This window comes from Eleutherodactylus coqui, chromosome 3, assembly GCF_035609145.1.
Source record: "Eleutherodactylus coqui strain aEleCoq1 chromosome 3, aEleCoq1.hap1, whole genome shotgun sequence".
NCBI classification, from domain to species: Eukaryota; Metazoa; Chordata; class Amphibia; order Anura; family Eleutherodactylidae; genus Eleutherodactylus; species Eleutherodactylus coqui.
In genome coordinates, this window is record NC_089839.1 from 174,708,612 (window position 1) to 174,732,684 (window position 24,073).

At 43.9% G+C, this 24,073-nt stretch overlaps 1 protein-coding gene across 1 annotated transcript in view; it reads right to left on the bottom strand.

The window, feature by feature from the left end:
• DENND6A (DENN domain containing 6A) overlaps window positions 1–22,880 on the bottom strand; it is a 65,417-nt gene extending 42,537 nt beyond the window's left edge. The window contains exons 1-6 of the mRNA XM_066596568.1: window positions 22,680–22,880; window positions 8,903–8,941; window positions 7,228–7,270; window positions 5,972–6,084; window positions 4,633–4,713; window positions 2,608–2,713 (exon numbers count right to left, since the gene is read on the bottom strand). Of these exons, the coding sequence (XP_066452665.1) occupies window positions 2,608–2,713; window positions 4,633–4,713; window positions 5,972–6,084; window positions 7,228–7,270; window positions 8,903–8,941; window positions 22,680–22,814 (517 nt within the window). The 5' untranslated portion in view covers window positions 22,815–22,880. The remainder of the gene's footprint in view (window positions 1–2,607; window positions 2,714–4,632; window positions 4,714–5,971; window positions 6,085–7,227; window positions 7,271–8,902; window positions 8,942–22,679) is intronic.
• Window positions 22,881–24,073: the final 1,193 nt, after the last annotated feature.

The window sequence follows — 24,073 nt, forward strand, 5'->3', positions numbered from 1 at the left end:
TCAATGGGCAAAATCCACATACAGAATTTCCACCACAAATTTCAGAATGATCTGTGCAAGTAAAATTCCCTATCAGCATCCACCATGTGAACATACCCTTACTGTGCATTCTTGACATTTTATTTTACTATTTTAGATCTACATCCTTTAGCTCTGCTTTTAACATATAAACACACACTAATATATATATATAATTTTTTTTTTTTTTTCCCCAAAATGTAATTTGTTAAAATGCTATGTGGGAGTTTCACAATTCAAGCTCTCCTGAAAGCAAACTGGTTAAAGCAGTAATATGGAACACAGGATTAATAACTGCAAACCAGGTAGATGTATCTTTCTGGGAAAGTACTGGTGGCCATAGTGGCTTTAAAAACTTCAGAGCGCAGAAGTCAGGGGCTTCTAATTCCAGGTGATGTGCTTATTTTATGTGGATCTTTTAATATAGTATGCTGGCTGTTAGTACCGCACTTCCCACACCTAGCAGTGTGTGCTTCTAGCACGGCTGAATGAACAAATGATGCGAAAATCAATGTATACTGTTCATGCAGAGCTCCTGCCGATTCCATCCAATAACTAGTTATATAGAGACGCAAAGTCTCTGCAAATAGGAACTGCATTTTACCAAACTGATATTCTGATAGTGAGTTGCACTGATAGCTAGTTCTTTACCTAAAAACATTTTTGTGCTGCCCACTAGGGGTCTCATTTCCTTCTAATTTGCATTTCGTTGTCTGTTATCAAGTGATGCTCTTTTCTAATGACAGACCCCAAAACGGATAACTGCAAGTGGAGGTGGGTGCTGTCTCTTGCTACCCCTAACAGTTGAGTTGAGGGAGGAGGAAGCTGCTGCAGACAGAAGTCGAAGCAGACTCACATGCTGCTGCAGCTAACAGTAAGCGTTTACTGTCTTACAGCAACTGGAATGACATCTACACTACTTAGCGCTGCTGTATAATGTCCTTCATGATGCTGTTACTTATGAGGCTGTGCTACAGAGAAAGAGAGAAGAAATTCCTATTCTCCTATGTGTGCCGTATATACAAGACATAGCAGTTAATTAGAAAAGCAGGCTGCATAGAGGAAAACTAGTGAAGAAGTTGTCTATACACAAGTGATATAATGGCCAGAAAGAGTGCTACTCCTCAAGTACGCACACTGCAGGGTATTCTCAAGTCATCTGAAAGTGCAGGTTCACTTTAACTGAAATAAGTCCGAGTCAACCAGCATGATAAAGAGATTCACATAAGATTCTCTGGTCAAAGATTTATTGCACAAATCAATTAAAAATAACAGATTGGTATTTAGGATTCAGCAAGACAAAAGATCTGATTACTTATTTATATGGTAAGTAAAGTGCCTGTTCATTTATAGCATGTGAGGTCAGGTACTAAACATCTGCTGAAGTTTGACCAGAAATCAATATGTGTCAAGTCGAAGGAGCATAGTGTGCCAAAGATATAGAATAGCTGATGTTCTGAGCTAAATGTGATAAATGGGGAAAAAGAAGTAGTTTGGGTGTTTTTTTTTCTCCTACAAAGCCTCCTAGTGGGAAGGGGAACCTGCTGGAAAAAGGTGCCAAACCTTTCAAGCTGATAATACACACACTTGGATATACTAAGTCACTTTACTAAATGCACTCCTCCTCCATGTGCTTGTCTAGACCACTGGGTACAATAACTATGGTGGGGCCTGTAGTTCCACCCCATACTGAAGAAACAGGGCAATGTAAACTGACCTCCTCCTTTAAAGTTAGTCTATGTTCTTGTTGTGCAGGGGGCCAATTAGTCCTATGCAGCTATTAGTTCTAACGAAATGTAGTGTGCGTAGTGTGGACCTCGTAAGAGGTCCATATATGTAATAAACTATCTTTACAGAAGAATGGTGTGTGTTTAGTCTTAGTTTTATCATCTTCATTTGCATGTAAATGGGGGGGGGGCATGGCTGCGTTCTAGAGACCCACAAGGAAAATTTTCATTTAAATAGTTTGAAATCTTAAGGGCCTATTTACACGGAACGATGATCGCTCAAATTCGCTTAAATGGCAGTTTGAGTGACAGTTTTGAGTGATCACTTTGCATAACCTCTTAAGTAGCTAATTAGCTACTTAAGATGTTATTAGCGTGTAAATGAAGGCAGAGCAGGATATGGCTGATTGCTCCGAGAACAGCAGGAGCACTGATAGCTGCTTTGTTCTCCGAGCCATTAGCCGGTATCCCGCTGAGAACTCTGAGCGGGATACCAGCTGAAAGAATACTATCAGCGGTATCCTGCGGAGAACTCAGTGGGCGGCACTGATTAGAGTCATAGCTGACTTTTAGCTTGCTTAAAGTCAGCGATGAACAAATAATGCACGATGGCTGTGCGTTTAGATGCAATGATTATTGCTCAAAAGACGGCTTTTGAGCGAATTTTGAGTGATAATCGTTGTGTCTAAATAAGCCTTAAATTACAATAGAACACAAAATATGATCAAAAAGAAGGGAGGAGATTCTTCAGTTTTTATAATGCATTTCCTATGTTTAGTGTTCCTTTAATGTAAAGGCCTTCCAAATTCAATGTCAAATGGTAGATTCTAAAATATACTGTATACACATATATACGACATACCTGCTTCCAAGCATGGATCACTCCTCTCAAAGTACTCCGGGGCGATCTGCTTCACCACCGTGTGAAAGAAATTGATGTACGGCAATTTACTGATCAAAACTAAGGACTGAAGAAACAAATAACAGTTGTTAATACTTCGTATAACTATATCATCAGGTGACAATGCAGTCCACCCAAATCTTCTACAGATTAGCATTGTCCATATAACAAAAAATATTAGCCTAACTCTATACAAATATAAATGCACTGCACTCATTGCATTGCGTCCAAACAAACTACTTGGTCGCCTGACGATACACGTAAACCCTATATTCATGTAGAGAAGCATAGATATTTTCTGTAGCTACACACAAGGGTGATAGACCTACAGCTTGAGAGGGGGCATCATAGTGATCACTCTCTAGCCAAATGAGGGGGCAAGGCTAGGGGGATCCATCCACCTGCCCCACCCTCTCACATTGCTAGAGAGGGATCACTATGACAAGCCCTTTAGCACCGCCCCCTCAGGGAAGCCCTCTAGCCCCACCCCCCATCTATTCTAATATGGGGAGATATGTAAGAGATCCCTGTTGCTCTCCCCCCCCCCCCTCTCTATGGGGATTCCTAGCCTGCTTCACGATCTTCTCCTATTGATTTCAACGGGAGCAGCGCTGATGCCGCTGGCCCCATTGAAAACAATGGGCGATATCGCAGATTTTTCTTATCGCTGTGAGGCTTGAGTGAAGACATCGCAAAGGAGAATAAAAGCATTGAAAATCATTGGTTTCATAATCACGCATTTTCACTCACTCTCGCATCACAGGAAAGTCTATCTCCAGTGGGTAAGAGCCCTAACTGCAAAGAATATACACTAGGTTAACCGTGCAGCAAACATTTGGTTATGAGGGTGGAAGTGGTAAAGTAAACTACTTGTCTACGGCTGCCTGTCCATGGGCGAAGCGGAATATCGCCGCGGGGAAGTACTGACAGGTCTCCGCAGTAAGCCTATCTGATAGGCTCACCATGGAGAATCGCAGCAAATCGCAGCAAGCCCTGATTTGAATTCCACGGGCAGAGAATCAATAGGATTCTCTGCTCATGGACGTCGGGCTGCGCTTTCTATAGTTACCGGATTATCGCCGCGGATAACGCAGTGACATATCGCACGTGGACAGGAGGCCTAAAACCCTTTAAGAGTATGTTCACATGGCGGAATCCGATGCAGTTTGAAAATAATGGGACACAAATAAGATGCAGACACAGCGCAGCTTCTACAGCAAAATTCCACTGTGTGAACATACCTGACTGTCTGGAACTGCCATCCTTTCATTCCCATCATAGACATTTTGCATACGCACAATCAACCCCTCGGACTCCCACTATAACCAGAATAGGGCTCCCCTGACCCGCCTAGTGTGGTGGCCACAAACTACATGAGTGCAGAGTGGTACAGAGTGTTAAGGCAGCAGAATGCAGTCCTAAGCTATCGCTCACAACCTGAAGGTTGCAAGTTCAATCCCCAGGGTCGTAAAATGAGTAACCCAGCTTGGTGGGGTATAATAAATAAAAATTCCCTCAAAGCGCTGCAGAATAAGTTGGTGCTATACAAATAATACAGATTTATTTTTATTTTATTATTTTAAAAGTTATTATAAAATGACAAATTTATATGAAGGATTATGGCAATTGCTCCAGTTGCGTCTTGATTTTGCCTTGGTGCAAACAAATCCCAAAATATACAATGGGTATAAAAACCTTTATATATGATGACAAGTCTCATATCAACCATCAATAAAGAAAAATAATTAGCCCAAGAGGGAAACCAAAGATTTTTTGGATTATTAGTGGACCGCACAGCACCACATCCATATCTGAATCCAGACAAGACATGACAATGCTTGGAGAACGGTTACAACATATTTAAAATATTCAACGAGTAGATAAATGCAAAAAAAGCCCCCAAAAAACAAACACAAAACTTATAACCTACAAGAAGAAATGGCCCAGAGCCTCCACTTACAATGAAGTTGCCATGTATATAATTACCTTTTGAAAGTAGCCCCTTTTTAAAGTCTTGTCTCGGACTTGGCGGAAGTAGACATAACCATAGAAACAGGAGGGATCTTTCTGTTGAAAACACAGTAATGCACAAAAACAGAAAAAAAAGCATAAGTACGTTTAATTGTAGGTAAATAAAGCAGCTCTAAAATCTTCGCCAACACCTTTACTTTATGGCTATATCTTCGCCTTTTTCACTGTAGGATTTTGAAGCTTCTTACACAAGGAAAGGCTACAAAACAGTTTTTTTATGATAAGAGGGAAGGACCGAGCTCACTGCCGGGTTTCCCAATAAATGTGAGTCACTTAGCTATCTGATGTTTTGAAGCCCTTGTTAGCTTTTCCCACACATGGCTGCATTTACTCAAGATATTATTAGCCCATTTATGGCCACGAGGACAACATATCATCCAGCTGACAGCCAAAAAGTCACCATTAAAAAGGGTTATCTGGTTTAGAAAACCCTTCGCCAAATACCCTATTAGGACATTCTAAGTTAATAAGAGTGGAGATCCTCATTTGAAGCAGTCATCAATCAGCCAGAGTAGAGAGCAACTACAGTGATCATCTCTGGAGGAGCTGCACGTCCATACAGTACATGTGAGCACGGTGTAATACCAACTATTGGGGCGGTGCTGCAGGACCGAAACCTGAAATGTTACCCGATAGACTACAGCTGACAGCACAGGTCCCAGAAAGCAGGACACTGTGATCAGCTTATTTTAAGGAGGGGGGGGGGAGGTGCTTCTAACAAAAAAAGGCATTCACCAAATTACACAATGCTTTAAATGGAAAGTATCATCAAAAAATGACCTGCGAGCCCCGCACAGAAATAGGACATGCCGCGGTTTGTTTGCCGCGCGAGATTTTGCGCGGCCAAACCACAGCATTCTGCATAGGAGTGCGTATTGTAATGCACTCCTATGCAGGCTTTCAGTGGCGGAAATCCCGCCGCGGGATTTCCGCCCTTGTGCAGGCGGCCTAAAATTAAAGTTTCGGTGCTAAATATTTTTAAAGAATTTTTGAACATTATGTCCTCCGTCTTATATGACCTCTGAGGGACAATCCAAGTCATATTTTTACTATGGCGTGGTATTACAGTCTGAAGCGTCATATATTTACAGCACTTGGTTTTTATTGGGTTAAGGGGGTTGTTTATGATCCCAAAGGGTAAGTGTGTCTGGCATTATACACAAGTATGGGCTTCTGTAATTTCAACCAGGTTCTGATTGGACCAGCTAATAATTTATTTTTACATATAGATATTTTTGCTCTGAAGTATTTCCTTTCTATAAGTAAATCTCATTCGTAATAGAAGTAACCAAACCTTTAAGTAAACGGGTGAATCTCTGTCCATTTGATCGAGGATACAATGTAGCGAAGACTTCCTGCCAGTGGACTGACGGAATCTGAAGCAAAACTGTGTGTCCCCCAGGCAGCCTGGAGAAGTAAGCAGAATACAAATGACATATATTAGTTTTACCCCAGTGAGACAAGTTCTCATTAGAGGAGATAAAACACTGTGACTAACAGGAAGCTGGGCCGCGCACATTAAGCACAAGGAAGAATACAAAATCAATCTTTGTTTATAAATGCACCATCACTGTCTTGAAGCCACAGAAACGTCCTTGTGACTTTCATGGCTTCTATTTAGCATATTACAGGGCATTACAGGCAAACTAAGATAACAGGAAGAAAACAGAGCAACTTTCAACTGTCTGTAGTGTTTAAAGTGGACCAGTAAGTAACCTAAAATAGACCCCGGCTGGGTATGTCACCACCAAAAAACCTCCACTAATATTTTCTTCTTTTTTGATTCCATTTTGCCTCACACAGCAATCAAAAATATACAGGGATTTCTATTGGGTGTCACTCCCCCTTCCTCCTTCTCACAACCTGACTGAAAAGAGACAACTCACTGTAGAAGGAGTCTCCCCCCAAGACTCTGATTTTTCATTGGTCACAGCGCTCAGCCAATCAGAGGCAGCACTTTCAGGAGGCGGGGATTTTTAAATTCCCTGCCAGAAGAAAATGCTTTAGAATAGTGCTGCGGAGAAGACACGCCGGAGCTGAGCAGCGCCGAAGCAGCAATGTATTATTTTATTTTTTTTCAAGCAGCTAGGCCTTATTTTCAAGGAAGGGCTTATATTTTAAGCCCTTCCCCAAAAATCCCTGCGGGGGTTGCCTTCATCCCATTCCTTCCAATGGGGTGGCAGCAGCACGCAAAACACGCGCTCATCTGACCGAGCCCTTAGGGCCCTTTTACAATGAACGACTATCGCTAATCTTGCAAAACTCAAAAAGAACAGTTTAGTGTAAATGCTGCCAGCAACTAGATGACGAACGATAATTTGTTCTGTATCATTCGTCATCCAGGACGATCTGCCTGTGTAAACAGGTAGGTGTTCACCTAGTAATGACTGCCTGTTTACTGTGAAGGGAGGCAGGCAGCTGGACGAGAGCGCTCCACCTCCATTCCCACCCCAAGAAACACAGGACAAAAGTTCTCTCCTTTTCCCACATTTCATGGCTAGGTTTAGTGTTCCTTAGAGAAAGCAAAAGGATAGAAGAATAAATACCTACCAGAATTTGAATCCGGGAACGACAGGTAACAGATGCTGGTTTTCTGTCAAGTAGAAACAAATTCATTACATGGTACATAAGTGTGAAATGCAATATACGCCTCCATGGACTGCAAGGGATTTTCTGTGTATACTTCCTTTCAGACTATGCATATAATTTTGTGTAAGCCCGCACATAGCAGATCCTTTCCATTGCAGATCCACTGCATTTATGCAGCAAAATCTGCATTTGTTGCATGCAGACTTCATTACTATAAACTGAAGGGGTGAAAGTGAAAAAGCACAACACAATGAGCCCGTTTCAGATTTGAAAACCTACAGCATGTTTGCAACTCCAAGTAATCTGCTATGAATTTGCAATGCAAACTGGCACATACAGAGGCGGCTTTAGGCCTCATTCAGACGGACGTATTGCAAGCTGCATCTGAGAGGCTCAGGCACAACTTGCATTGGACAACATACATATGGATACTCATCCGTGTGCAGTCCGATCTGCATGGATTGTGCACACTGTATGCCCTATTCTTGTCCGTGACATGGACGAAAATAGATTACCCAGTAATATTTTTTTTCCCACACAGCCCACTGATCCCTGTGAAAAAGCAATTGTGTATATAGCCTCATAGGCAACAACGGGTCCATGTGTTATTTGTGAAAAAAAAACAAAAAAAACACACAGTTGGATAATGTCTAAGGGTATTCAGACAGATGCATTTTCCCTTTGTCTTCTAATGCTTAGGCTTGTTTCACACAGCCGAGAAAATTCTGCAAGATTTGTGCAATGCGAGTCATACACATGAGCGATTCTTTTACTGCATTGCACTCCTATGCCCGAAAAAAATTGTGGCATGTTCTTGTATCACCAGTTGTTTTTAATGGGGCCCAGCAAAGCATTGTACCACATGCTAGGTGCGATGTGAGGTTTCCCATTGAACATAAGGATCGCTACTTCCCTGAAGTGATGCGAGACGTTTTTGATGTAGTTTCATGGCCCAATATTGCACTCACACGTGTAAATTTAGCCTTAGAGCAGGGGTGTACAACGTTTTCTGGCCTGAGGGCCACATTGCCATTCTGAACCACTTCCAAGGGCCACAAGAGTATTCCCACCTGAGACATTTATCCTAAATATAAGCCATAATAAATCAAAGTAAGCTCTACTTTCTGAACTCCCACCTATTTGGAGAATAGGGGTCACCTTCCCCTCCAATCAGCACTCCAGAGAGGAGGAGACAATGCCAGTGTCTCTCTCCATTGTAGATGATGGATGTGGAGGCAACGGTCGGCATCTTATAAGTCCTATAAACTACAATGGAGAGAGCTGTCTGCATAGACGATGCCTCTAACTCATATCCTTATTTCTGGAGTGCCACGTGGGGCAAGAGACTCTATTCTCCTAATACACAGGGGACCCAAACATGGCTACACCATGCACCCTTAGTACTTGTCTGTTCCTCTACACCCTGCTATGTCCCACTCCTCTACACCCAGACATGGAAACTACATGTGAGCAACCATGCATATGTATTACTGTGTCCAAATGATTGGGGCCGCATGGAGTGGTTATTGCGGACCGCATGTGGCCCCCCAGGCCGTATGTTGTGCATCCCTGAGACAGAGAATGGGTTGTCTTGATGGAGTAACTCTAAGCAGCGAATATATTTTTGAACACTTACCTCCTTGTCGGTTAATTTGGCATGTGGCGGATACAGGGCCTGCAAAAAAGATATATTTATATGTTAATAAAGTCTGTAAGGTAACTGCTACATAACAGAGTCTATGTTCAAACAGAGCGCCATGTCAGTTACTACACATCAGACTATGCTATTGTTGACGTCAAGAACCCATAAACCACGATAGACAGCCGAGAACCGATGCACATCTCATTACCCTTTACAGCATGGATTTCCGTCGAGGGAGACATTCGAATACGCATTTTAGCAAAAAAAAAAAGTTAACATTCGTTTAAAACCCGGTTCTCATGATGGTAATCCTAGCAGAAGGCCATTATGTAAGGAATGATGAGGTGCGAATAGGCCCTAAGAATGCTAAGGATTGGATACAAGATCTTGGTCCAAATATATGATTTTTTAATCTTATATTAATATCTAAAAAAAAAAAAAAAACATTGGAAAAGTTAATTTCTGAAGCCCGAACTGCAACTTCTCAGCATGTGTGATAGGAAGCGGTACAATGTAATAACCGGCAACAGAGGACACAGTCTGCTGGCTCAGCAAAGTCATGAATCAAAGGTCTGCAGAGACATTCTGGGAATTTTCCCAGCCATAAAAACACAAGAAAAATAAAATAAAACGAGAAGCGTCAGTGTGGTAACAGAACAAACTCCAGGTACGAAGTCCACAGAGGCCTCTGGAAGGACATCCTGAACTTTGTAACATTTACCTGCTTCCAAAGAACACTTTATTGAAAAAAGTCCATCTGCGGTTTACGGGAGCGATAAAACCATCTTTTGCCAACGTCAGCAAAACTGGAGGATTATCATCTTTCTATGACTGAAACCACAAGGGTGTCAGCTGTTTAATAAAGCAGAAATATGTCTTCTATGCTTAGATGGGGTTATCTGGGGACAATGTGCTCAAAACAAAAACCACCCCATATACTGTAGGAACGCAACAAAAGCCGCACTCCTCTCCTCGCAACTTCTGATCAGCCGAGTCCCAGTCCTTGCAGGTCTTCACTTCTGGGTGCAGCGAGTCGGCAATGACACCAGGGCCATGCAAGTGCTGCAGCCAATCACCGGCGTACTTCAGACATTGATTAGCTGCAGCGATCACATGACCTGGAGTTGGGACGTCTTCGCTCTGCACCCGGAGGTGAAGATCAATGGGGATTGGGGGAAAAGGGTGGGGGGGAGGAGAGCATGACTTGGTATCCTTCTACAGTACATATTGGGTAACCTTTAAATAACACATGTTCCTAGGATAACCACTTTAAAGGGAACCTGCCATCAGGTTTCAGCCTCAAACTACAACATGGTGCTTAAAAGGTGAAGGAATGGGGAGTTGGGCCCAATTTACACGCAACGATTATTGCTCAAACAATGTCTTTTAAGCGCTAAACTTTCTATGTAAATGTTACTATCATTTACTTTTTGGCCGAACGATGATTTTTAGGTGAGCATAAATTTAATGGTTCGGCCAGCCAGCTGATAGCAGGGACCGCAGGCTATGTTCTTCACGGGAGCGCTGATAACATTGTATTTAGCTGCAGTGCTGAACAAAGGAAGTCTATGCGGATAACAGACCACCTGCTGTTATCCGCATACAGTGCATGGAGTCTCATTTACATGCAAATTAAGCTAATTAGCTACTAATGGGCATTAGTGCCCATTAGCAGCCCATGCAAAATGATTGCTTAAACTGTCAATCATCCTATCTTTTGAATTAATTTTTAGCAAACATCTGTGTGTAAATGGTGCTTTAGGGTCACTGGGCGCCCCAATCTAACGCTGTGTTCCTGCAAAGTTTGCCTGCGCCAGCAACTTGACTCTTTCTGTATGCATCTAACATAGAGAGGTACAAAACAAGCTACTGGAGCGCAAACTTGGTGGGGACATAGCTGCGAAATATTGCGCCCGGCAAGTATCAAACACAGCTACCTGGACTCCCCGTTCCCTCACCTTTGAGCCCCATTACATTGTTTAGGGGGGCTGAAAATTGAGGACAAGATCCCTTTAAGGATGCTGTCTAGTTTGGAGATAAAGCAATTTTTGTTTTTTTCTCTTTTCCGCATTTCAAGTCATAACTTTCTTTTTCACCATCAACAGCCATATGACTGATTTTTTTTTTAATGGTACCATTTTGGGGCACTTACAATGCATACCATTTATTTTTTTAGGGGGACAGAGTAAAAACAGTAATTTGAACAACAGTAATTATTATTTTTTTACTTGGATTTTCTTTCTTTTTTTCCCCTCAAGTCCTAATAGCGGACTCCATTTAATCCTCAGATTATTTGTATAATATACTGCAATTCGTCTATATTGCAGGGTATTATTACTGTAGATTTGACTGGAATGATAGGCCTGTAGGCCATTGTTAAGCTCCTAGCTGCCATGGTAACCCACCAACCGGAACTCTGATCACACCCCAGGGGCCCAATGGGCTGATAATGCTATCCCCTCCCACCCTCACAACAATCGTTGTGTCTAATTGCACTGACATCCTGCAGTTTTCGTTAAGCCATCGCTCATCGTTGTCTTTCAGCGTGCTGAAAGATCAGTTATCAGGAATTCACAGGTGGATACAGCTGATACCATTGTTTCAGCTGTATCCCGCTCCCTGATGACAGGCGGGGTATGAAGAACAGAGCGGTCCAGCTGTGTTTTCCATACCCGGCACGGAGCGCTCGGCTATAGAACAGCTGGATGCTCGGAGCTGGGTATAGCTTGATGCAGAAGACAAGCGGGGACATCCTCCGCTCAAAGACCGTGTTATCTATGCTCATATAGGGAAACCGTGTTGGATTCTTCCATGCAGATTTTGACAAAAAAGTGCCGTGAAAACCCACAGCTAAGGGCTTATTCACACAGACTACGGCACCCAGAGGCTTGAATATAGCCTGTAGGTCTGCCTGCTACAGTTGCCTACGAGGCACTGAAGTATAGTAGTGTATTAGAAGAATGATAAGACATGCTGATAATCAAGTCTCCTAGTGGGACAAAAAGAGAAACCACAAAATCCCACATTTCCCCTTTTACCATGTGAAAAAATAGCTAATTTTGCCAGTTTCCCTTACAAATTTGGAATAGAAAATTATTAAAACACCACAATCAACAAGTGGTTAGAAAAGTACACCTCATACCGCAAAAAATGAAAAACTACACGCACAGCACCATTGAAAAAAATAAAAAATATGTTAGAGGTCTTTGACGGCAGCAATTAAAAGAAATATTGTATTTTTTGTTTAAGTGTGCAAAAGTTGCAAAAAAAACCAAAAACATAAATTTGGTATTGACAAACCGTATTTTTCATTCTATAAGACGCACCCCGTTTTAGAGAGGGAAAATAGGGAAAAAATATCAGCGGTAAGTACGGGCACCAGTGAGGAGAAGAGAAAACGTTTAACTAATGGCACATTTGTCCGTGCAATCGCGTGTTTAATGCGCGATCACGCTAACTAAATCGCGTTTGCCTGTTAAACTCGCGATCACAATGAATTTCGGCACATTCGCTCTAAAAGGTGCAGCAAACTTTATCCCCATGCTTTGGAGGGCGTCTTATAGAGCGAAAAATACAGTACTCGTACCGGCCTGCAGAATTAATTTACCATTATTTATACTGCACGGTGAACACCATTAAGAAGAAAAAAAACATGGCAGAATTTAGTGAATCTTCCGCTAGAAAAAAATGGAGGAAAAAGCAATAAAGATGTTATGTGTCCCCAAAAACTGAATAAATGAAGACTAGAGTTTATCCAGCAAAAAACAACGAGCTCAGTCAATGGAAAAATAAAAATGTAATGGCTCATGGAATATGGCGACACAAAAGCATATCATTTATCAAAAAAAATGTAAAAAAGGGTTTTCTGTGTGCAAAAATATAAAAAAAAAACAAAAACTTGTATAAACTTGGTATCGCCAGAATTGTGCTGACCCAGAGGATAACGTTATCTCACTGTTTATTTTGCACGCTGAAAACCTTAAAAATTAAGATCCAGAAAACAAATGTCAGAACTTCATTTTTCCCCCTCAATCCTCCTAGGAAAAAAAAATAAAATCTACAAATTAAAACAATGCATTATATGTGCCTAAAAACGATGCCATTAAAAAATACAACCTGTCCTGAAAAAATAGGCCCTCATATGGCTACAACAATGGAACAATTATAAGGTTATGTTTACTGGAATGGGACGATGAAAAAAAATAAATATTTTTTAATTAGACGATCACTAAGGCAGCTTTAACATGGCTGTAAAAATTTGCGAGATTTAAGCCTTGTGAGCCGTACAAAACTTGCATGAATATGAACCCCATTCATTTGAAAGCTGAAGATCGTAACCTCGCCAAAGTGATGGGAGGCGTTTGCATCTGCCGTGCATCGCAAGTGCACAAGTTTCACGGCCAGAGATTGCGCTTGGCCTTGTGTAGGAAGCCTAAGGCTGCTTGCACTGGGGCAGGTCAGACCCCGCATGCGGAATTCCTGCAGCGGAGTTTGACCCGCTGCCCGGCCAGTGACCAAAGCTTACCTCTCTGCCATCTTCTCCTCTGCTGATGATGTGTCGGCCGACGCACAAACACAGAGGAAGCAGCGCCGTCGCTACTGCGATGACACGGCTCCCACGGCCATTCTGCAATCATCATTGCAGAATGGCCGCAAGACGTATGGCTTCCATGGATTTCAATGGAAGCTGGCCGTGCGTAGTTTGCATGCTACAATTTCTCTCCCACGAGCAAGAAAAATCGTAATCAATTTCCGCTGAGGGAAAGGAAATTGCTTAGTGTCACAGCATGCTATGGGGTGGATTTGCTGCAGAATCCCACTCCAGCTTTTTACAATGGGAATCCGCCCCTGTGCCGGAGGCCTAGGCTTAGGGGTTAAAGATAAGATAATGCAATTTTTTTAATTTTATTACATCACATTTTTTGTGATTCCTGACTACAAAAACAAACAAAAAAGGGTTTATACAAAGCCTTGAAGTAAAGGTTAATCCACACTGCTACACGCAGGTTTTGAATGGTCACTAAGTTACAACATTGAGCCACCTTGTATGTTATGTAGCAATTTATCAAAAATGTATCAAAATACTGCCCATTATACACAGCAGGACTAACATACTGGTGAGATCACAGCCAACACTGCGCCACACAGTCACAGCGAGCCACGTCTTCAGCCTGCGGAGGGAGGCGAATATTTGTCTAGCTGGTCTTTCTGTTGCGTGACTTGTAAAGTGAGCAACCAAGAAATCCGTTTAACGTCCAGTAGGAGCGTAATCAAGGGTCAACGACACAGCAGGGGAACATTTTGGGCATGGGCAAGTGGGGTAGGTAACCACATGAACAATAGGGGAGAATCAGGAATCCGGCCCAAAATCTAAATTAAGCCCCTTTCACACCTGTGTTAGAATCAGTTCAGGGTTTCCGCCTCTGCGCTAAGGTTTTGGAAGAAAGAAACCGAAATGAAGCTGAAAAAAAAAAAAAAAAAAGGATCACTTTTTTCCCTCATTGATTTCACTGGGGTTTTAAAACAAACTGAGCGGCTTCCGTTTGCTTCCATTCCGTCAGATTTCATTTTTTTCCCTCTAGACTGCAGACGGCGCTATTCTCCCATTCGAAAAATGGAAACTTAACAGAGCGGAAGCAAACTACCTGTTCATCATTGCATTGAGAATCTTCGGAGCGCTTGCTTAGGCCATGACGACTAAAGTCCTGAGTATGTGATCTAGAAATGCTTGATGAAGTGATCAACAGGGGCAAGATCATGGTTTCTGCAATCCAAGCATGCTTGGGGGGGGGGGGGGATGATGAATATGCAATTAATCGGAGCAGGCCACCTTCTTCCATTGTGTCATGGTCCAGTTCTGATTGATACTCATCAGTTCATTGGAGATGCTCTTAACTGCGGACAGGGATCAGCATTGGCACTCCAGCCAATCACCAGCTACACAGCAGGCTGTGATGGCCGGTGTGTCTTGACATCTTTCTATTATAACCAGCATTAATAGCGACTTCTTCAGCAGCCTACACTACGGCAGGTCTTCTGTGGGATAGGACCAGGCGGGCACTACAGTCGGGGCTCTTCTGTGGGATAGGACCACACAGGCTAACCTTTACTTAGCACATGCATCAACAAGCCTTGGGTGCATATGAACCTGTTGCCAGTTGACTGGCCTTCCTTGGTCCACTTTGGTAGCTTCTCACACTATATCCAGAGAACACCGCACAAAGAACTGCCGTTTTAGAAATACCTGGGCATCTAGTCATCAACAATTTGGTTCTTGTTCAATTTGCAAAGATTCTTACATTTGTCAGAAATATCAGCTTCAAGTACTAACGATCACTTGCTGCTTAACATATTCCAACAAGTGACAGATGCCATTATCAAAAGATCCCCTGCGCCGATCTTTCCGACACTTCTGAACGTAACCAGAAAAGTGAATGGGGCGAGGAGGGTGACATATTTATGATTATTTTCCACCACTGTTTAAGTCGGTAAGACTAGTTAAAAGTCAAAAACACAAAATCCCGTTAGTTCTGAAATTGCTGTTAGCCTAAGTCACATTTAACACCCTGATGCTCACCCCATCTGGGAATGTGGCGCTCGCTGTAAAGGGGAGATATACTAATACACCGGGATTCATAAATCATTCCAAAAAGTGGCAGCAACTAAGAAACGGCTTGATTACTTTTTTTTAATTATACAAAAGATTTTAATCACTTTCTAATAGCAACGAAGCATTCAGCGCCTGTCAGTCAGGTCAGGAACTCATTCGGCAGGTGGCAGCCGGAGTCACCGGCTCCTAATTCACTCCCGGCGCAGAATCACTGCTATTGTGACTGGTGATTATTCATCTGTTGCCAGGGACAAGAAACCACAAACATGTAGTAAAGCAGAACAGTTAGTTCTTGGCACCGCCGCTGGATGGTAAATAAGAGTCATCTGAAATTCATCTGTCACAAAAACAAGACCAATATAAAGATCAAATACAAAGCGCTGTCAGCTCTACTGTGCGACATGCAGCACACGGCTCGGATGGCCCAGACGGAGGCCTAATGGCCACTTGTAGGCACGGATACCACTGCTGAATCCCGCAGAAGAAGCCATGCGTGCCCGCGGCCATGGACATGAAAAAACAGCTTCTTACCTCTCCAGATCCAGCGCGGGTCTCCTCTGTGCCAGACGGATATTCTTTCTTCAGCACGGCAGATAAATCATATCAGCATGCTGTAAATTGCCTTGTGGATGCTGATGCATCCCTATAGGCGGCTGGAGGTGCGGGTCTCCAGCGGATTCTATAATTAAAATCCGCCCGTGGACATTGGGCCAAAGTCTGCAGACACTTTCACTTTTTTTTTTTACATTTTGTTATGTTGTGGACTGGTGCAAATGAAAAAAGTGTTACATTTTTCCCCATCATTCTGCAGTCAATACCCCATGATGACAAAGTGAAAACACAATGCTAAAAAACTATTAAAAAAAAAAAAAAGTTAAAAACTAACATTTATCATTGACATACGTATTCACACTCTGTACTCAGTACTTAGTTGAAGCACCTTTGGTAGTAATTCCAGCCTCCAGTCTTCTTGGTTATGATGCCACAAGGTTTGCACACATGGGTTTGGGGATTTTCTGCCATTCTTCTCTGTAGATCCTCTTAAAGGGATTCTGTCATTAAAATAATATTAATTCTATACTTGCCTATTCCTCCCCCGTCAGTCTACTTACCAGGTCTTCACCTCCTCTATCTTCTCCTGTTTCCTGCAGTCCCCCCCGGTTCACCTGACCTCCAGCGAGCTGATTCTTCTGCTTCCTGTAAGGTTACATACATTCACAGGCAGTCTTCTTCCTTCCCGGCAATACACTACGTCACAGTTCACAGGCCAGTAGGGGGAATGCCTATCTACTGCAGAGACTGCGCATGCCTGCTGCCTCTGCAATAGATTGGCATTTCTTCTTAGCCAGTGAACGCTACATCACAGGGATGGGACCTTCAGGAAGAGAATGCGAGGAATACAGCCTTCATAAACAAGTCGGCTGGCTTGCTGCGAGCTGACCGGGGGCACTGCAGAAGCTCAGGAATGAGAAGATACCATAAGGAGACAGACGGGGAAGGAATAAGAGTATAATTTTTGTTTTTTGTTTTTAATGAAAAAACCCTTTAAGCTCTGTTATGTTGGATGGGATTGCCTGTTGACGGCCATCTTCAGGTCTTTCCAGAGATGGTCGATTGGGTTCAAGTCAGGTCTCTGGCTGGGTCACTCAAGGACAGTCACAGAGTTGTCCCTAAGCCACTTCTGTGTTGACTGTGTGCTTAGGGTCATTGTCCTGTTATGAGGTGAACCTTCTGCCCAGTCTGTGATGTCTTGCGCTCTGGATTAGACTTTCATTAATAATATCTCTACTTTCCTACCGAAGCCGTTTTTTCCCAATTACTTAGTATTGTGGTTTGGCCGGTGACGAACATCCCACTGATGCCACCAATTGGACAGCGGTTTACGAGTCCGACAATCCACAACCTCTGATGTCAACACCCAGGCGCAGACCTGCAGGGTCGACTTAGATCCAGCTCCCCGAATCCTGTACTTGTGCAAGATGGAGTCTGAATCACACCCTGCACAGCCTAGCACACCCCAACACACCTCGCTGCCACCACAGGTAGGTCAGCCACCTCGCACACAGTTACCACACTTCAGAGTTATGGATCCCTTAAAGCGTTCAAATCTTGATCCTAAAAAGAGTTAGCAGTAGTTTTTTTTGAATGTTTGTATTTCCCACACCGCCGCTCAGCGATAACGCAAGTACCTGCGGCCCGTACAAAATGTTAATTGTGTATTGGCTGCAGGTCAGACAGCCTCCAATGACTTTAATGGAGGCCATCAGTGCAGAATCCACGGCAAAATAGAGCATGCTGCGATTTTTGCTCCGCTCACAAAATACGCAATTTGTATCTGTGAGTGTGGGCAAAAAAGCTTAAGCACATGCTTTTCAATGGCCACGTTTTTTTGCTGACGCCGATCTCGGCCTTACCCTTTGAGAGATCGTTGACCACTAGATGCCTCTACAACGCACTCAGACATTTTGCCCAGTTAACAGCTTTTGAGAGGGGCGCAGCGTTAGAATAAGAGAAGCTAGATGGTTGTTTTGATGCATTGCCGGCATCTAGGCTGTTCTGACCAAGCTGGTAGAAGGTGTTGCGAGCAGTGGCTATGTGAGTGCAGGCCACCATTGTAGAGGATGGTTTGATCCGCTGAGAAGCACGAGTAGATCCAACCGTTTCATTGTCCACCATTGAGACGCGGGTGGCATCTTCATCACAGAACCCAGTCTCTGCCCAGACCATTTGCAAGCGCTTAGCAGAAGGAAATTTGGTGTCATGGTGCCAATTATATGTCCTGCCATTAATACCCCAACACTGTTGCCTTTGCTTGCAGTGATGTTGGGAATGAAACCATATTGTATTTAGTGAAGGATCCAGCTTCTGTTTGGGAGCCGATGACGGTTGTGTTCGAGTCTGGAAACCTCATGGTGAGAGCTTAAATCCTGCCTTTGCTGTGGAGCGGCACACAACCCCCCCCCCCCCCCCCCCCCCCCGCTGGTGTGATGGTCTGGGGGGCCATCGCTTACAACAATGGGTCACCACTAAGGACAGTGACAGCTCAGTAATATGTTCAGGACATCCTGTGTGGTGGGATAAACCTCTTGGTGCCCAAGACAGGGCAAACCCATCCTTAAAGTTTAGCATAACAGTAGGTGGATGAATATTACCCCTGATATACCCAGTAAAAGAGCTCCATCAACATACAATATGAATGAGTTCTGGGGCGACTAATGTATGCTGGGGCCATTACCCTATGGAGAACTTGTAATCAGTGTAATTGGTCCTGAGCTCCAAAATGTCAACAAAAGTAATTCAAGATAAAATGAAAGAAAATTGAGCAGATCACTAATATAGATAAACCAAGTCCCTTACATATAAAATAATACAGGTGTATCAGCAGGGAACTGCCCATGCCATTGGTCAGATCCCTGACCAATGGGAACGTGGCGCCGGTCCGGACTGTGACATTGTAGGTCTCAAGTTACTGTAGTCTTTTCTGGGCCATTCTATGCTGAAAATCTTGTATCCCAAGGCCATGGTAGCTGAAGGATCACTAGAAATGCTAAGCATGCAAGTGATGTCGGTGGAGGCAAGTCCATTGTGTCATAAAGCAGCATCAGCTGGTCACCCGGGGACCAGTAGGCAACAGGAAGCTATATAAGCATTACTGATTTGCAGCAGATTTCACCCTTTCAACTGAATTCAAACTGAAGGGGTCAAATCTATTATGATTCCAACACCGGATTTTCCCACAAATCCCCAGTAAAATCCACATTTGACATGTAGGTTCTGCTTCAGATTTGACTATTTTTTACCCCTCTACACTGAAAGGGATGAAAATCCACGACAGTGATTGCCGAGCTGCAGAATTAAAAATTTGATCAATTTCTGCACACAAATTTTCCACCAGCATGCGGATGAGATCTTGGCTGCATCCACGAGAACTACAAAACATCGCTCATGTGAAAGAACCCATTAAAATCCATGGGCTTCACATTGTAGTGATGATTTTGTAGCCCATGCGGATGCAGCCTCAGGGTGACTACCCACTAGCGGGTTTTTTTTTGCTGCGAATGCGCTGCGGTTTTTTTTCCAATTGTCAATGGGACTTTCTAATGTTAAAAACTTAACGCACTAAAAACGTAAGTTGCGTGGCGTGGCTTTTTTAACATTAGAAAGTCCCATTGACAGCGAATTCGCAGCAGAAAAAAAAAACGCTAGTGGGTAGTCATCCTTAATAAGACCTCATCCACGATGTTGTAATCCGCAGCAGACTTTCTGTACAAGTTGGCAGCATTTCTGGTACACGTGAACCTACCTACAAAATTCCCAATCAGTTTCCTTAATACATGTATTGTAAGGGTGCCTTCACACATACCAGAATACTCCGCTGTCAAAACCCGCATGTCGAATTGCTGGCAGAATTAATCCAATTTTCAACTCCATGTTGAAGTCTGCAAGTTAGACACGCTGATGTTGGTGCAGATTGTTCAGCATGAGATGATATTTTGCAGCGTCTCGCAGAACATCCTGGTATGTATAGAGGCATTATAAATGCCCCTTTATACACGGAGTAAGGCTGGGTTCACAAATGAAAAAAGAAACATAACAAAAGTTGAACCTCCTGTGGCGCAGTGTGTTAAGACAACAGAAATGCAGTCTTAGGCCTTAGTCAGACGGGCGATTTTTCACACGATTTGCGCATGCGTCCGGCGATTTTATAAAACCATTGCTTTGCAATGGTATCGGACACATGAGCGCTTTTTATGCGCTCGTCCGATAAATTATAGAACAAAAAAAAAAAAAAAGGGCAGATCGCACCTATCTGCAATCTGCAATTCCTGTTCGCTTCTCCATATGCGCTCAATGGGGCTGGCGGCAGCGCCGACCCCATTGAGAACATATAGAAGACAAATCATTCTTCTCTGCCACAGCTGTAACAGCTGTGGCAGAGAACGATGTTTGCCCATTGAATTCAATGGAGCGGCAATACAGCCGCTCCATTGAAAGCAATGGGCTGCCGGCGTGCGCGGGGTGAATTGTCGGGAAGGGGTTAAATATATAAACCCTTCCCTGCAATTCATTCTAAAATGTGTTAAAATAAAAACTTGCGCGCACAGGTCACGCGATTTGCGGATGCGCATCCGTCATGCGATCCGCAAATCGCGCGAAAAATCGCCCGTCTGACTAAGGCCTTAAGCTCTCGCTCACGACCTGAATGTTGTGGGTTCGATCCCCGCTTGGTTCAGCTAGCCAGGATGACTCAGCCTTCCATCTTTCTGAGGTTAGTAAAATGAGTACCCAGCTTGGTAGGGGATAATAAATATAATATAAATTACCTCAAAGTGCTGCGGAATTAGTTGGCGCCATACAAATAACAAGATTTCAAACAAAAGAAAAAACACAGAGTTTTACCAGCATAGGGAACTGTGTAATATCCTATTTTTGCCTGCGCATGTACAGCGTATTTTACATGCACTGTTATACTCCGGCTAGTTTTTAAAAAAACATTTCCTAGTAACGTGTAAAAAAAAAAAAAGCTGTGCATACGTAATGTTACCGCATATCCACTGCCTACCAAATGCACCCATGGAAAACAATAGGACTGTACGCGCAGAAAAACCGCTAAGATAGAACATGCTGCGGTTTTTTTACATGCAGAATTTACACAAGTGTGAATGGATCAATGAAGATCAAAGTAATTTCATTGACTCCATTCATCATGTATTGTGGGCACATAATACGCAATGAAACTCCGCTCGTGTGCGCCCTGGAATAAACGCTGCAGATTTTCCTATGTTTACAGCACAAGCAACATGGAGGGTTCTAAAATCTCCGGCACACAGAGCAGAATTTTCCGAGATGAATCCACAGTGTTTTTGAAAAACACTATGGAGTCGAAATCTGCGGCGCGCCTATTTATGCTGCAGATTTAAAGGGGTTGTCCCGTGGCAGCAAGTGGGTCTATACACTTCTGTATGGCCATAATAATGCACTTTGTAATGTACATTGTGCATTAATTATGAGCCATACAGAAGTTATAAAAAGTTTTATACTTACCTGCTCCGTTGCTAGCGTCCTCGTTCCCATGGAGCCGACTAATTTTCGCCCTCCGATGGCCAAATTAGCCGCGCTTGCGCAGTCCAGGTCTTCTCCTGTTCTCTATGGGGCTCTGTGTAGCTCCGTGTAGCTCCGCCCCGTCACGTGCCGATTCCAGCCAATCAGGAGGCTGGAATCGGCAATGGACCGCACAGAAGAGCTGCGGTCCACGGAGGAAGAGGATCCCGGCGGCCATCTTCACCGGTAAGTATAGAAGTCACCGGAGCGCGGGGATTAAGGTAAGCGCTCCGGTAAGCTTTCTTTAGGTCCCTGCATCGGGGTTGTCTCGCGCCGAACGGGGGGGGGGGGGGGGGTTTGAAAAAAAAAAAAAAAACCGTTTTGGCGCGGGACAACCCCTTTAACCCTTGAAATACAAGAGTTAAAATCCCCAGTAGAACCGTCAAAAGCACTGCGACAAAGTCAGCACCGTTTAGTTGCAGATCCCGCCATTGAGGATTTCCTGCATACAGCCGCAGCGAATACGTTGTGTGATAAGTTGCCCAACGAGGCCCAAAATGGATCCCAGCCGTGACCCCGCATACGGCCACATATGACCGTGTACTCACACGGTACACTGTTTGTTTATATTTCCCGTGCCGCTGCTTAGTGATGAGGCGGATATCCGCAGCCCGTACACAATGTAGTTGCATATGGGCTGAGGGTATATCGGTGACCGTAGAGCATAATGGGCTCTATATCGTTGGTGTCCGCGGGAAAATAGAACCTGCTGCGTTCTGTTTTCCGCAAGCGGATTACATAATTCCAACCTGCTAATGGGAGTGGAAGTGTGTAATGCAGTGCATTTAATTGATCCATGTATTACCGCGGAGCAGATGCATGCGGAATCCGTAATTCCTATCCGGTCGTGTGAGCCCGACTTATTGCACTGGAGAAACCCATATTATTCGAGGTCCGCAGAGCCATCAGCGAGACCCCAATGGGGGAGGGGGGAAACTAAATTGCCCTCTGTGGCCCCTACCAGCCAATGCTCAGGGGCCCTCTGCAGTCACACAATGGTGCCCCCCGATGCACATCCCACCCATAATGCACTAGAAGTTATACAAGTACTCCTCTCACCTCCACAGTCTGGCCCAACTCCAGGTCAAAGCCCACCACACAGATACAGTGCAGCCAGGAGGAGAAGCGGTCCCAGGGCAGAGCCAGCGGGTCCCCGGGCACAGGGTGCGCCCCCTCCATCCCCAACGAGGACATGTCTAGTACTGGAGAGCCTCCATCCAGCCGTCAATCGCTACACACAGTACATCATCACACAGCGCCTGCAGCGCGGGGCGCGCACTGATGACGTCACGGGAGGGGAAGCTTGTGAGGGCAGAGAACTTCCGCCAGGAGATACCGGGACATGCGCAGAAGAAGTGGAGATGTGTAATACACCCCATAGCGTTCTGTCAGGGTGTCTACAGAGTGTATGTTCTGTCTGACCATGGAAACATTACTGGCTTATGATAAATACATACGTGTGTACATCTCCATGCATGTGTATTACACTATATATGTAGTAGACAATATGTGATTCAAGAATTAGCCTTGCCACCAAAAATACTGGTCAATGTAAAAGGGGCATGGTTTACCCCAACTCTGTTATTTCAATAGTAACAGTACATTCCCTTAGTGGTTTCAGTGGTAATAGTACACCCCATTTAGTGGCCCCAATACTAATAGTGTCCCCGCTATTGGCCCCAATACTAATAGTGTCCCCGCTATTGGCCCCAATACTAATAGTGTCCCCATTATTGGACCCAATAGTAAGAATGTGCCCCTTTGTGGCCCCAATACTAATAGTGTCCCCGCTATTGGCCCCAATACTAATAGTGTCCCCATTATTGGACCCAATAGTAATAGTGTGCCCCTTTGTGGCCGCAATAGTAATAGTGTCCCCATTATTGGACCCAATAGTAATAGTGTGCCTCTTAGTGGCCCCAATAGTAATAGTGTCCTTGTTTTGGGACCCAATAGTAATAGTGTACCCCTTAGTGGCCCCAATAGTAATAGTGTCCTGGTTATTGGATGCAATAGTAATAGTGTGCCCCCTAGTGGCCCCAATAGTAATAGTGTCCCTGTCATGGGACCCAATAGTAATATTGTGCCCCCTAGTGGCCGCAATAGTAATAGTGTCCCCGTTATTGCACCCAATAGTAAGTGTGTGCCCCTTTGTGTCCGCCACAGTAATAGTGTCCCCTTTATTTGACCCAATAGTAATAGTGTGCCCCTTAGTGGCCCCAATAGTAATAGTGTGCCCCTTAGTGGCCCCAATAGTAATAGTGTCCCCATTATTGGACCCAATAGTAATAGTGTGCCCCTTAGTGGCCCCAATAGTAATAGTGTCCCCATTATTGGACCCAATAGTAATAGTGTGCCCCTTAGTGGCCCCAATAGTAATAGTGTCCCTGTTATGGGACTCAATAGTAATAGTGTGCCCCTTAGTGGCCCCAATAGTAATAGTGTCCCTGTTA